General features: G+C 51.7%; 1 protein-coding gene across 1 annotated transcript in view; it reads right to left on the minus strand.

Annotated features, from left to right (window-relative positions):
* Positions 1-12,306, minus strand: part of LOC135519489 (alkyldihydroxyacetonephosphate synthase, peroxisomal-like) — a 53,750-nt gene that overhangs the window by 31,113 nt on the left and 10,331 nt on the right. Inside the window, exons 4-10 of the mRNA XM_064944720.1 lie at positions 12,166-12,286; positions 11,848-11,925; positions 10,729-10,800; positions 10,394-10,473; positions 9,067-9,147; positions 7,750-7,875; positions 7,325-7,433 (exon numbers count right to left, since the gene is read on the minus strand). Coding sequence (XP_064800792.1) covers positions 7,325-7,433; positions 7,750-7,875; positions 9,067-9,147; positions 10,394-10,473; positions 10,729-10,800; positions 11,848-11,925; positions 12,166-12,286 — 667 coding nt within the window. The remainder of the gene's footprint in view (positions 1-7,324; positions 7,434-7,749; positions 7,876-9,066; positions 9,148-10,393; positions 10,474-10,728; positions 10,801-11,847; positions 11,926-12,165; positions 12,287-12,306) is intronic.

Genomic DNA, 12,306 nt, shown 5'->3' on the forward strand with positions numbered 1-12,306 from the left:
AGAGAGAGACACAGAGAGAGCGAGAGAGAGACACAGAGAGAGCGAGAGAGAGACACAGAGAGAGCGAGAGAGAGACACAGAGAGAGCGAGAGAGAGACAGAGAGAGCGAGAGAGACACAGAGAGAGCGAGAGAGACACAGAGAGAGCGAGAGAGACACAGAGAGAGAGCGAGAGACACAGAGAGAGACACAGAGCAAGAGAGCGAGAGAGCGAGCGAGATAGAGAGAGCGAGAGAGACACAGAGCGAGAGAGCGAGCGAGCGACACAGTGAGAGTGAGAGAGAGACACAGAGAGAGAGACAGAGCGAGAGAGCGAGCGAGAGACACAGAGAGAGCGAGAGAGCGAGACACAGAGAGAGCGAGAGAGACACAGAGAGAGCGAGAGAGACAGAGAGAGCGAGAGAGACACACAGAGAGCGAGAGAGACACACAGAGAGCGAGAGAGACACACAGAGAGCGAGAGAGACACACAGAGAGCGAGAGAGACACAGAGAGAGAGACACAGAGCAAGAGAGCGAGAGAGCGAGCGAGATAGAGAGAGCGAGAGAGAGACACAGAGAGAGAGACACAGAGCGAGAGAGCGAGCGAGAGACACAGAGAGAGCGAGAGAGACACAGAGAGAGACACAGAGAGAGCGAGAGAGAGACACAGAGAGAGAGAGAGCGAGACACAGAGAGAGCGAGAGAGCGAGAGAGCGAGAGAGAGAGAGCGACAGAGAGAGCGAGCGAGAGAGCGAGCGAGAGAGCGAGCGAGAGACACAGAGAGAGCGAGAGAGACACAGAGAGAGACACAGAGCGAGAGAGCGAGAGAGCGAGCGAGACACAGAGAGAGACACAGAGAGAGCGAGAGAGAGACACAGAGAGAGAGAGCGAGACACAGAGAGAGAGAGAGAGAGCGAGACACAGAGAGAGCGAGAGAGCGAGAGAGCGAGAGAGAGAGAGCGACAGAGCGAGAGAGCGAGCGACAGAGCGAGAGAGAGCCCTCTGTCAGCCTCACCAACCAAGCGCGACAGAGCTACAACAGAGCGAGAGAGAGAGCGACAGAGCGAGAGAGCGAGCGACAGAGCGAGAGAGCGAGCGACAGAGCGAGAGAGCGAGCGACAGAGCGAGAGAGCGAGCGACAGAGCGAGAGAGCGAGCGAGCGACAGAGCGAGAGAGCGAGCGACAGAGCGAGAGAGCGAGCGAGCGAGAGAGTGAGCGAGCGAGCGAGAGACAGAGCGAGCGAGCGAGAGAGCGAGCGACAGAGCGACAGAGAGAGCGACAGAGAGAGCGACAGAGAGAGCGAGCGACAGAGAGAGCGACAGAGAGAGCGAGCGACAGAGAGAGCGAGCGACAGAGCGAGCGAGCGACAGAGCGAGCGACAGAGCGAGCGACAGAGCGAGCGACAGAGCGACAGAGCGAGAGAGAGCGAGAGAGAGACAGAGCGCGAGAGAGCGACAGAGCGCGAGAGAGCGAGAGAGAGACAGAGCGCGAGAGAGCGAGAGAGAGCGCGAGAGCGCGAGAGAGCGAGAGAGCGAGAGAGAGCGAGAGAGAGAGAGAGAGCGAGAGAGAGAGAGAGCGAGAGAGCGAGAGAGCGAGAGAGCGAGAGAGCGAGACAGAGCGAGAGCGAGAGAGAGAGCGCGAGAGAGCGAGAGCGCGAGAGAGCGAGAGAGCGACAGAGCGAGAGAGAGAGACAGAGCGCGAGAGAGAGACAGAGCGCGAGAGAGAGACAGAGCGCGAGAGAGAGACAGAGCGCGAGAGAGAGACAGAGCGCGAGAGAGCGAGAGAGCGAGAGAGCGAGAGAGCGAGAGAGCGAGAGAGAGAGGGCGAGAGAGAGACAGAGCGAGAGAGAGACAGAGCGAGAGAGAGACAGAGCGAGAGAGAGACAGAGCGAGAGAGAGACAGAGCGAGAGCGAGACAGAGCGAGAGAGCGAGAGAGAGCGAGAGAGAGCGAGAGAGAGCGAGAGAGAGCGAGAGAGAGAGCGAGAGAGCGAGAGAGAGCGAGAGAGAGCGACAGAGAGCGAGAGAGAGCGAGAGAGAGCGAGAGAGAGCGAGAGAGAGCGAGAGAGAGCGAGAGAGAGCGAGAGAGAGCGAGAGCGAGCGAGCGAGAGAGAGCGAGAGAGAGCGAGAGAGAGAGAGAGAGAGAGAGAGAGCGAGAGAGAGCGAGAGAGAGCGAGAGCGAGAGAGCGAGAGAGAGAGAGAGAGCGAGAGAGAGAGCGAGAGAGAGAGAGAGCGAGAGAGAGAGCGAGAGAGAGAGCGAGCGAGAGAGAGAGCGAGACACAGAGAGAGCGAGAGAGAGACACACAGAGAGAGAGCGAGAGAGAGACACACAGAGCGAGAGAGAGACACACAGAGCGAGAGAGAGACACACAGAGCGAGAGAGAGACACACAGAGAGAGAGAGAGACACACAGAGAGAGAGCGAGACACACAGAGAGAGAGCGAGAGAGAGAGCGAGAGAGCGAGAGAGAGAGCGAGAGAGCGACACACAGAGAGAGCGAGACACACAGAGAGAGCGAGACACACAGAGAGAGCGAGACACACAGAGAGAGCGAGACACACAGAGAGAGCGAGACGCACAGAGAGAGCGAGACGCACAGAGAGAGCGAGACGCACAGAGAGAGCGAGACGCACAGAGAGAGCGAGACGCACAGAGAGAGCGAGAGAGAGACGCACAGAGAGAGCGAGAGAGAGACGCACAGAGAGAGCGAGAGAGAGACGCACAGAGAGAGCGAGAGAGAGACGCACAGAGAGAGCGAGAGAGAGACGCACAGAGAGAGCGAGAGAGAGACGCACAGAGAGAGCGAGAGAGAGACGCACAGAGAGAGCGCGAGCGAGACGCGACAGAGAGAGCGCGAGCGAGACGCACAGAGAGAGCGCGAGCGAGACGCACAGAGAGAGCGCGAGCGAGACGCACAGAGAGAGCGAGAGCGAGACGCACAGAGAGAGCGAGCGAGACGCACAGAGAGAGCGAGAGCGAGACGCACAGAGAGAGCGAGAGAGAGACGCACAGAGAGAGCGAGAGAGAGACGCACAGAGAGAGCGAGAGAGAGACGCACAGAGAGAGCGAGAGAGAGACGCACAGAGAGAGCGAGAGAGACGACGCACAGAGAGAGCGAGAGAGAGACGCACAGAGAGAGCGAGAGAGAGACGCACAGAGAGAGCGAGAGAGAGACGCACAGAGAGAGCGAGAGAGAGACGCACAGAGAGAGCGAGAGAGAGACGCACAGAGAGAGCGAGAGAGAGACACACAGAGAGAGCGAGAGAGAGACACACAGATCATTAAAATTTTGGCTACATCTGAATTCAAGTCCAAATTCAAGTCTGCAATTTAAATCACTTCAAACCCAAGAGCTGAGCCCAGAAACGAGCCCTCTCAGTCAGCTGGTGTTGGACCTCACCAACCAAGCTGACACCAGCACTGCTTCAAAAGAAAGAATTCCAATAAGCAAAATCATGAACCAATCAAAGGAATCATATTTACAACATTGGAAAAATGAAACAAAATCCCAAAGCCGACTAAATTGCTATCTGAACCTAAACAGAGAATATGAATTGGCTGATTATCTCTACTCTGTCAGAGATACGAAGCAGAGACAGATCCTTACCAAGTACAGGCTGAGTGACCACCGATTGGCAATAGAAACCGGCAGACATAAAAAGACATGGCTACCCAAAGAGGAGTGTGTATGTGGTCACTGCATAACAGGGGAGGTAGAGACAGAGATGCACTTTCTCCTTTACTGTGATAAATATTCCTCTCAAAGAGATTCATTATTCACAGAAATTACTAAACATATTCCAAATTTTTACAAATTGAACCCAGAGGAAAAACTAAGAATACTCATGGGCGAAGGAGCAATGGCTCCTCTTGCAGCCAAATATGTATTTTCCTGCCATAGCCTGAGGGACACTGAATAATAACATCTGCATAGTAAACAGTAACTTACTTGTTATTGCTATTATTGTTATTACTGTAATTATTTTTATTTTTGTATTTAATTTTGTATTATTATTTACTACACTTTTATATTTTATATTTGCTATCATTTAGAATTTTGTTACAATGTATATTGTATACATTGTTGCTTTGGCAATATTGACACAATGTTTTTCATGCCAATAAAGCAGCTTGAAATTGAATTTGAATTTGAGAGAGCGAGCGAGATCGAGCGAGAGCGAGAGCGCGCGAGAGAGACACAGAGAGCGCGCGAGAGAGACACAGAGAGCGCGCGAGAGAGACACAGAGAGCGCGCGAGAGAGACACAGAGAGCGCGCGAGAGAGACACAGAGAGAGCGCGAGAGAGACACAGAGAGAGCGCGAGAGAGAGACACAGAGAGAGCGCGAGAGAGAGACACAGAGAGAGCGCGAGAGAGAGACAGAGAGAGCGCGAGAGAGCCACAGAGAGAGAGCCACAGAGAGAGAGCCACAGAGAGAGAGCCACAGAGAGAGAGCCACAGAGAGAGAGCCACAGAGAGAGAGCCACAGAGAGAGAGCCACAGAGAGAGAGCCACAGAGAGAGAGCCACAGAGAGAGAGAGAGAGAGAGAGCCACAGAGAGAGAGAGAGAGAGCCACAGAGAGAGAGCCACAGAGAGAGAGAGAGAGAGAGAGAGAGAGCCACAGAGAGAGAGCCACAGAGAGAGAGCCAGAGAGAGAGAGAGAGAGAGAGCCACAGAGAGAGAGCCACAGAGAGAGAGAGAGAGCCACAGAGAGAGAGAGAGAGAGCCACAGAGAGAGAGAGAGAGAGCCACAGAGAGAGAGAGAGAGAGAGCCACAGAGAGAGAGAGAGAGAGCCACAGAGAGAGAGAGAGAGAGAGAGCCACAGAGAGAGAGAGAGAGCCACAGAGAGAGAGAGAGAGAGAGAGCCACAGAGAGAGAGAGAGAGAGCCACAGAGAGAGAGAGAGAGAGCCACAGAGAGAGAGAGCCACAGAGAGAGAGAGAGAGCCACAGAGAGAGAGAGAGAGCCACAGAGAGAGAGAGAGCCACAGAGAGAGAGAGAGCCACAGAGAGAGAGCGCGAGAGAGAGAGCTCGAGAGACAGAGCTCGAGAGACAGAGCTCGAGAGACAGACACAGAGAGAGCTCGAGAGACAGAGCTCGAGAGACAGACACGAGAGAGAGAGCTCGAGAGACAGACACAGAGAGAGAGCTCGAGAGACAGACACAGAGAGAGAGCTCGAGAGACAGACACAGAGAGAGAGCTCGAGAGACAGACACAGAGAGAGAGCTCGAGAGACAGACACAGAGAGAGAGCTCGAGAGACAGACACAGAGAGCTCGAGAGACAGACACAGAGAGCTCGAGAGACAGACACAGAGAGAGAGCTCGAGAGACAGACACAGAGAGCTCGAGAGACAGACACAGAGAGCCCGAGAGACAGACACAGAGAGCCCGAGAGACAGACACAGAGAGCCCGAGAGACAGACAGAGAGAGCCCGAGAGACAGACAGAGAGAGCCCGAGAGACAGACAGAGAGAGCCCGAGAGAGACAGAGAGCCCGAGAGACAGACAGAGAGCCCGAGAGACAGACAGAGAGAGCCCGAGAGACAGACAGAGAGAGCCCGAGAGAAGGACAGAGAGAGCCCGAGAGACAGACAGAGAGAGCCCGAGAGACAGACAGAGAGAGCCCGAGAGACAGACAGAGAGAGCCCGAGAGACAGACAGAGAGAGCCCGAGAGACAGACAGAGAGAGCCCGAGAGACAGACAGAGAGAGCCCGAGAGACAGACACAGAGAGCCCGAGAGACAGACACAGAGAGCCCGAGAGACAGACACAGAGAGCTCGAGAGACAGACAGAGAGAGGAGGCTGGGTCGGACCAGCAGAAAGCGCTCAGCAAGGTCAACTGACGCGCCGACTCCAGAGGAGGAGACTGTATCTCATGCGAGTGGGACAGCAGGAGCCATTTTTACTGCAATCCTCTTTGTAAACATGCCCTCTCTAACCTTGCTATAACCAGGGTTGTTTAGAGGAGATGTCCCTTCCAACAGAGGAGTCAGCACCATGCAGTATTTCCTACGTGCTGTTATCCCACAGTGAGGGAAGAATAGTACTTCCTGTCAAAAGCAGCAGTGAACCAGCCTGATGTGGGAGATGCCGTGCAGCTGAAACCTGAGGCCACTGCCAGGAGTCAAAGGAGGCAGTTTCACATCACATTAATTCCACACAACATGAGATTAGTGCTGGTCTGCTTCACACACCTGCATAACGTTGGCAATGGCTTCGAAACAGAAACCTGACTATTATTGATTATTCCAATCAATCCCTTTTTACGCTGCTTAGAGAAGGACAGAGGGAAATAGTTTGGTATTCAGGCCGCTTCAAGGTCAGGGAGATTAGCGAGAGGCGAGATGCTGTGTGCGGAATGAGAAGAGGAAGAGGGTTCTTAGTCATTTTTAATGAAATGGACGCCTGGCCACTTAACACGCAGAGCAGTGTTTGGGTTCCAGTGCTAGGGGCTCTGTTGTGTGGCCAGGTGTCAGCGTGTGGGATGCGTGTGCAAGAGGAGATATTGTAATGAGACCAAGCAGAGGTATGACCTCTCTCTCTCAGCTCCAGCAGCAGAGCAGGCCGCCCAGCCAGGAGCCCACACAGTGTCTGAGACTGGGAACAAGGTGGTCCCGTCTCCTCTCCTACCTAACAGGGGCTGGCTTCACAGTCGGCAGCAGAACACATTTAAAAAATGGCCCAAAACTCGAGCCTAATACCATTTAGACGAGGAACAACTAGTTCGGCACATCTGAGCCAACCCATCCTCCCCTTTCAACAATTCCGATAGTCTTTATTTCAAACTCTGTGTCCCTGAATTGAAGGTAATTTAAAGAGAGATGATTGGACTAAATTAAATCCATGTTGTTAGGCTTTCATTCGCAGATGTGCGTTAAGTATCCCAAAAACCCATTCTAATGAGTACAAATGGAGATGTCTGCCCAGCCCCAGTGTGTAGTCAGTGAGCAGCTTGCAGTGCTTTGTTGGGCGTGTGTACCCACAGCTGTTGAACACTGCAGTGCCAGGAGTCCCTGCACCTCCTCTTTATGTGTGTGTGTGGGGGGTCTGGCATATGGCACTATTCTCACTGGGCTCTCTCACAAGGACAGGGGGGCAGAAGGGGTGGGGGCGTGGGCAGGCATGAAGCACAGAGGCCCCGAAACCAATAGCCCTCTCACATGGCTAGATCTCTTCTCCCACTCTGGTTCAAGTTAACCTGAGCCACTACGTGAGAAGTACCACGTTACTACAACACCCCCATCAGATAACACACACACGCACACACGTGTGAACTCATGCAGATAGGGCAAACTTTTATCATGTTGCAGAGTCATGCACCACGAGAGGAGAGGTGAGTCTTACCTTCTGAGCCCAGGATGAAGTGGTGGATGTCTGGCCCAGTGGACATGCGTGGCCCCTGGCAGCTCTTCTCTATCACCCCTCGAGGGGTCACCACCTTTATGTGGATCACCTGCATACAGGACGAACAAGATGGCAGCTCAAGTCACTACATTTGACTTTAATAGCCGCAGAGAGGAGCTACCTGGGCTGCTGAGGTCATATTCAAGGCTACATTCTGTCAACCATTGACAGATCTTAACCAAAGCAAGCAGGCTTCTTCCCAGGAAAAACAAATAGAATGGTTCCCATAGCCATGGTTTCGATGGCCCGCACCAGCAACTTCACGTGCGAGTCGCTAATTAGTGCCTTTCACTTTAAAACGTGTTGCCTGTTCAGTCTCCTAGTAGGATCAGAGCTCGTCAGAGAGAAGAGGGAGGGGCACGTACCAGGTCCTCGATGTTGCCATATACGTTCTTCTTCATGCCCGATGCCCTCGTGGCCACCCAGCCTCCTAGGGAACTGAACTCCATGGAGTCGGGCTCATGCCCCGTGCAGTAGCCGCTCTCGTTGAGCTGCGGGGGACACACACACAACAGAGACTTACACTCATTTGTATTCATAGGAGCACATACTGTAGGTGGTTAAAAGAACTCAACCACTAAAACCGCAAGAATTTGGTATGAAACCAAAACGGCATGAGACAAACAAAACTCCTCTTCCATTGTTGGATTCAAATCGTGGGATCGTTATGGGGCTTTTGTGATCAAAATTCTTGGCTTGATGACATCACACTTTTTTTTTACAGCGGTCTAAAATAAACCGACCAAAATAAAGGTGGAGGAGATAGTTTTGGATGGTGGGCTGGCCCCTGGTCTGACAAGGCTCTACGCTGACCTTTTAGGGAAAAAAAGGAGAACGTGTGCGCAAACAAAGCCATTTAGGAGCACAATGAAAGATATTTGAGGTAATAAAGCTGTAGAGCCCTGTCTGAGTGCTGGGCCCCTGCGGCAGGCAGCCATGGCCCTGGTCTGCTCTAATGGCTCCTCTCTTCCGGGTGACGTGAGGAGAGTCAGGCCGTGTTTTATGGCACTGCTCTCCCCGACAGGCAGCTTTCAATACTGAGCCATCTGCTCAGTCAAAATGGCCTCTCTCTATATGCAAAAGTGGCGCCTGTTTGAGATGCAGCACACGCATTCCTCCACATCAAACACTGGCTCCTTCTCCATTTTTTTTCCTGAATTAGCTTCATGGTGCCATCTGCTCATCGCCCGAGCCTCTACACTTCACTGCTCTGCTGTGGAACATAGTTACCCCTTCTACTCCCATTCAGACCTGCCTAGCATGGTCTCCCTGTACTCCCAGTAAACAACTAACCCAGGGTGAAGAGGCATGGTCTCCCTGTACTCCCAGTAAACTTACCCAGGGCGAAGAGGCATGGTCTCCCTGTACTCCCAGTAAACAACTAACCCAGGGCGAAGAGGCATGGTCTCCCTGTACTCCCAGTAAACAACTAACCCAGGGCGAAGAGGCATGGTCTCCCTGTACTCCCAGTAAACAACTAACCCAGGGTGAAGAGGCATGGTCTCCCTGTACTCCCAGTAAACAACTAACCCAGGGTGAAGAGGCATGGCTTCCTACAGGTGAAAGGATGGGAGTTGAGTTCGTGGCCAGCTTACCATCTTAATGACATGAGCCTTTCATGGGAAATGATTGGGTATGAAATGGTTTAGAAACGTGAGCTCTGACGAAGGCAAACCACTTACTAATCTCTCCAGATCCTGACCGATGATGCCAGCTTCAACGTGGGCGACTAAATTCTTCTCGTCGATCCACAAAATGCGATTCTGCAGATGCAAAGACAAAAACCCAGGAGGTCAGAAAATGTCACTGATTTGTTCGCTTATACCACTAGAACAAACAAAACAAGCTCTTGGTTCGATGCCTTATGAGTTGAGCCCAAATGAAAAGCAGGCTCTGTATCCGAAACATCTGCTACAGGTTAGAGAGAGGATTTTTTTATTCAAATGCAGCTGCATTGACAGCAAATACTCATGGCTGTCCTCCAGTCTGCTTTCATCCATTGAATCACTGCCTTAAAATACATTCCAGTTGTCTTACTTTTCTAAACGCCCAAACAGGTCAGCGTGCAGCATTTTGTAACGACTGTGAGGAGAAAACAGATTCTGTGGTGACAACATCTACCAATGAGAAAGGCAATAGGGGGGGAGGGGGGGGGATTTCAGTAGCGATTCCCAACAGCGAGGTGAAGCACACATGTGGAAGGCATGACTAGAGGACTAGGCCATGAGGAGGACACAGCATCTGTCAGATCGATTCCAAAAGGTTAACCTCCTTTTAAAAACATTCAGTCCAGCATGTCCCCCTCTTGTTTCAGCCTCTCCAGGAACCTCCTGACCCAGCTTGAGCTCCCCTCCCAGAGCCATCAATCATTCTCCAGAGCTAGTAAAAGTGTCTGCTGCTGTCATACAGAGCCTTTCATGTGCCTCCCACAGACCCGCTACCCCCAGTGACCCTTGACCCAGCGCACTGGTCACGAGCATTTACGTCACCCCCCTCAGTGGCTGCTGGACTAGCACTGTCCAGACTGCCAATATATCACCTGGGCAGAGAGTTGTCCAACAGCGCCGTGGTACAGTACTGCTATTAAATGCTGTTTCCTATTGGGTATCCTTCACTAACAGTCATTTCTCTGAGGATAGCTTGGCAAATTATTGCCACAGGATTCTCCCAAAGTTCCATAATGAGAGTGAGTCTCGGCTGGAAGTCTGAATGAGCTTTGGTGTGGATATAGGAGCATCCTCTGCTGACCGCTACCTTTCCTGTCTGCACACCTACAGTTAGTTCTAGAGTCCAACATTCACAGCAGTAGGAGCTTCTAACATCCAAAAGAAAGAAACCCTGGCTTACTGTCCCTCCTAAAAATATATATATTGTCAGCTGATCGTACTATGCAAGACATTATACTGTCATATAAAAAGAGGAAAAGCGTAAGTTGTGTTGAGACAAAATGCTGAGCAGAGCAGATTGCTGTATGGGACGCATGTCTGTGTGCAGCTCTGATTCCCCCACCATCTGTGAAGTATCCAGAGAGACGATGCAGCGAGTCTCCTCCGGGGGGCACTCTAGAGCGCTGGTCACACTGGTCCCTCCTGGAGGAAGACAGGAGAGGGGTTAAGGCCTGCAGTTCTCCCGGACCAGGTCGCATGACCAGGAGAGTACTACTAGGACCCGGAGCAGACTTTTTCCCTGTTCAGGTCATATGGTGAAGGCATAACCGTTATCATTATCAATCTGCTCGTAAATTAGTTATTACATTTGGTCGATTTTTTATTTATTTTTAAAAGCAGATATTATTAGAATGAATTGTACTATAGAGTTTACAAAACATTTTTAAAAAGACTCACCGCCGTACGGTATCAAACAAACATTGTGCTTGCATGCCAGCTCCACAATTTTCACTACGTCGTTGTGGCAGTCTGCGGAGGCAAAGAACACCGCAACAATTTTGGGATGGACATTTTATCCCATGTCTTTATATAACACACAGCCATAAATTAGTGTTAGGGCGAGAACAAGAGTACTCATGTGGCAAAGGGACTAGGAAATGCCACATAAACCATCAGCCTCCGGAAAACAAACATTCACATAAGCCCTGGGCTATTAGAGCAGAGAGACAGGGAGAGACAGGGATAGGGGGGGGGGGGCTTCCGGGGAAAGATGTCTCTGATTTGGCTGGGGGCATTCCTGAGATGGAGCCAGAGAGCATGAAGCCCGGGTCTCTGGGGTGGGGTGTGGGGGATCAATGCGGACAAGGTGCTCTGGCCAATCTCACGTCCATTCACACTGGTCCCCTGGCTGAGTGACTGAGGGTGAGGAGACAGAGCAGAAAAATCCACCTACATGGATCAGCTTCACTGGGCTCAAGCGCTCCCTCGCTGGCCAATGAGAAATATCTCCGTTCCGACACACTCTGCCGTCCAATTAAACAAAGGGCTTCGGTGTGAGAATAAGAGTTCACAAGACTAACAACGTTCCACTTAAATATACAACCATACTAAAGTAACTACAGTGGCATTCATGTTTTACATCACTGCGACTAGAGGGAGTGCAATTTTGTGTGGATTTGGGGAGTTTAAAATTCAGGGGATGTTCCAATTTGAATGCTGCTACAGGAGCTTTGTGATTTGCTGGCCATTTGGGAGCCGGCTAATCAAGTTCCAGCCATACGTCAACACTCATTTACATTATAACATAGTGCCGGCCATACCTGCAGTGAACCAATCTCAGTGGCGTAATTCATGGGGGTACTGTGCTGGGCCCGGCCGTGGTGTATTGGATATCAAACGCCCTACCCCTGACGCTTCTTATTAAGCCTCCGCTCATACATATTAATATCCCTACGCCTCTGCAGAGATTAACCCTTTAAATCACCTAAGCCAGGATGGGAAGAAGCAATGCGGGAGAAAAAAATTAAATAAATCAAAACAAGGACCATTTACAATAGTAGTGTCGCAAAAACTCACTTGGCCACACCACCATGTCCGGAACCCGCTCAAATTTCTTCCCTTCTCTGAGAGCAAAGATTTCATGCAAGCAATGACCTGTTAACATAGGAGAGAGAAAAATGTAATATACTTAGTATACTACGAAAAAGAGCCATTATGGTTGTATGATCAGTATAATTAGTGTGATATTGACAGCTTCCTCTGATTCAGACTGCTTATGTCCTACGTAAAAACAAAAAAGGTGACGTCATGATCACAACATTCAGTGTCTGTGCGAGACCCCTCCAGACTACGCCCATCGCCCTGGAGGACCACAGCCTTCCCGGCATGCCTCACCGTGGGCACGGAACACCCTGTCCTCAGCCTCATGGGAGAAGGGGATACTCGTGGCCTTCAGGTCCTCAACGAACGCCTCGTTCAGACTGGCCGGTGGAACAGCGCTGGCATTCAGGGCGGGCTGGGACAAAGACATGGGAG

The sequence above is a fragment of the Oncorhynchus masou genome, chromosome 29 (genome assembly GCF_036934945.1).
Source record: "Oncorhynchus masou masou isolate Uvic2021 chromosome 29, UVic_Omas_1.1, whole genome shotgun sequence".
Taxonomy (NCBI): domain Eukaryota; kingdom Metazoa; phylum Chordata; class Actinopteri; order Salmoniformes; family Salmonidae; genus Oncorhynchus; species Oncorhynchus masou.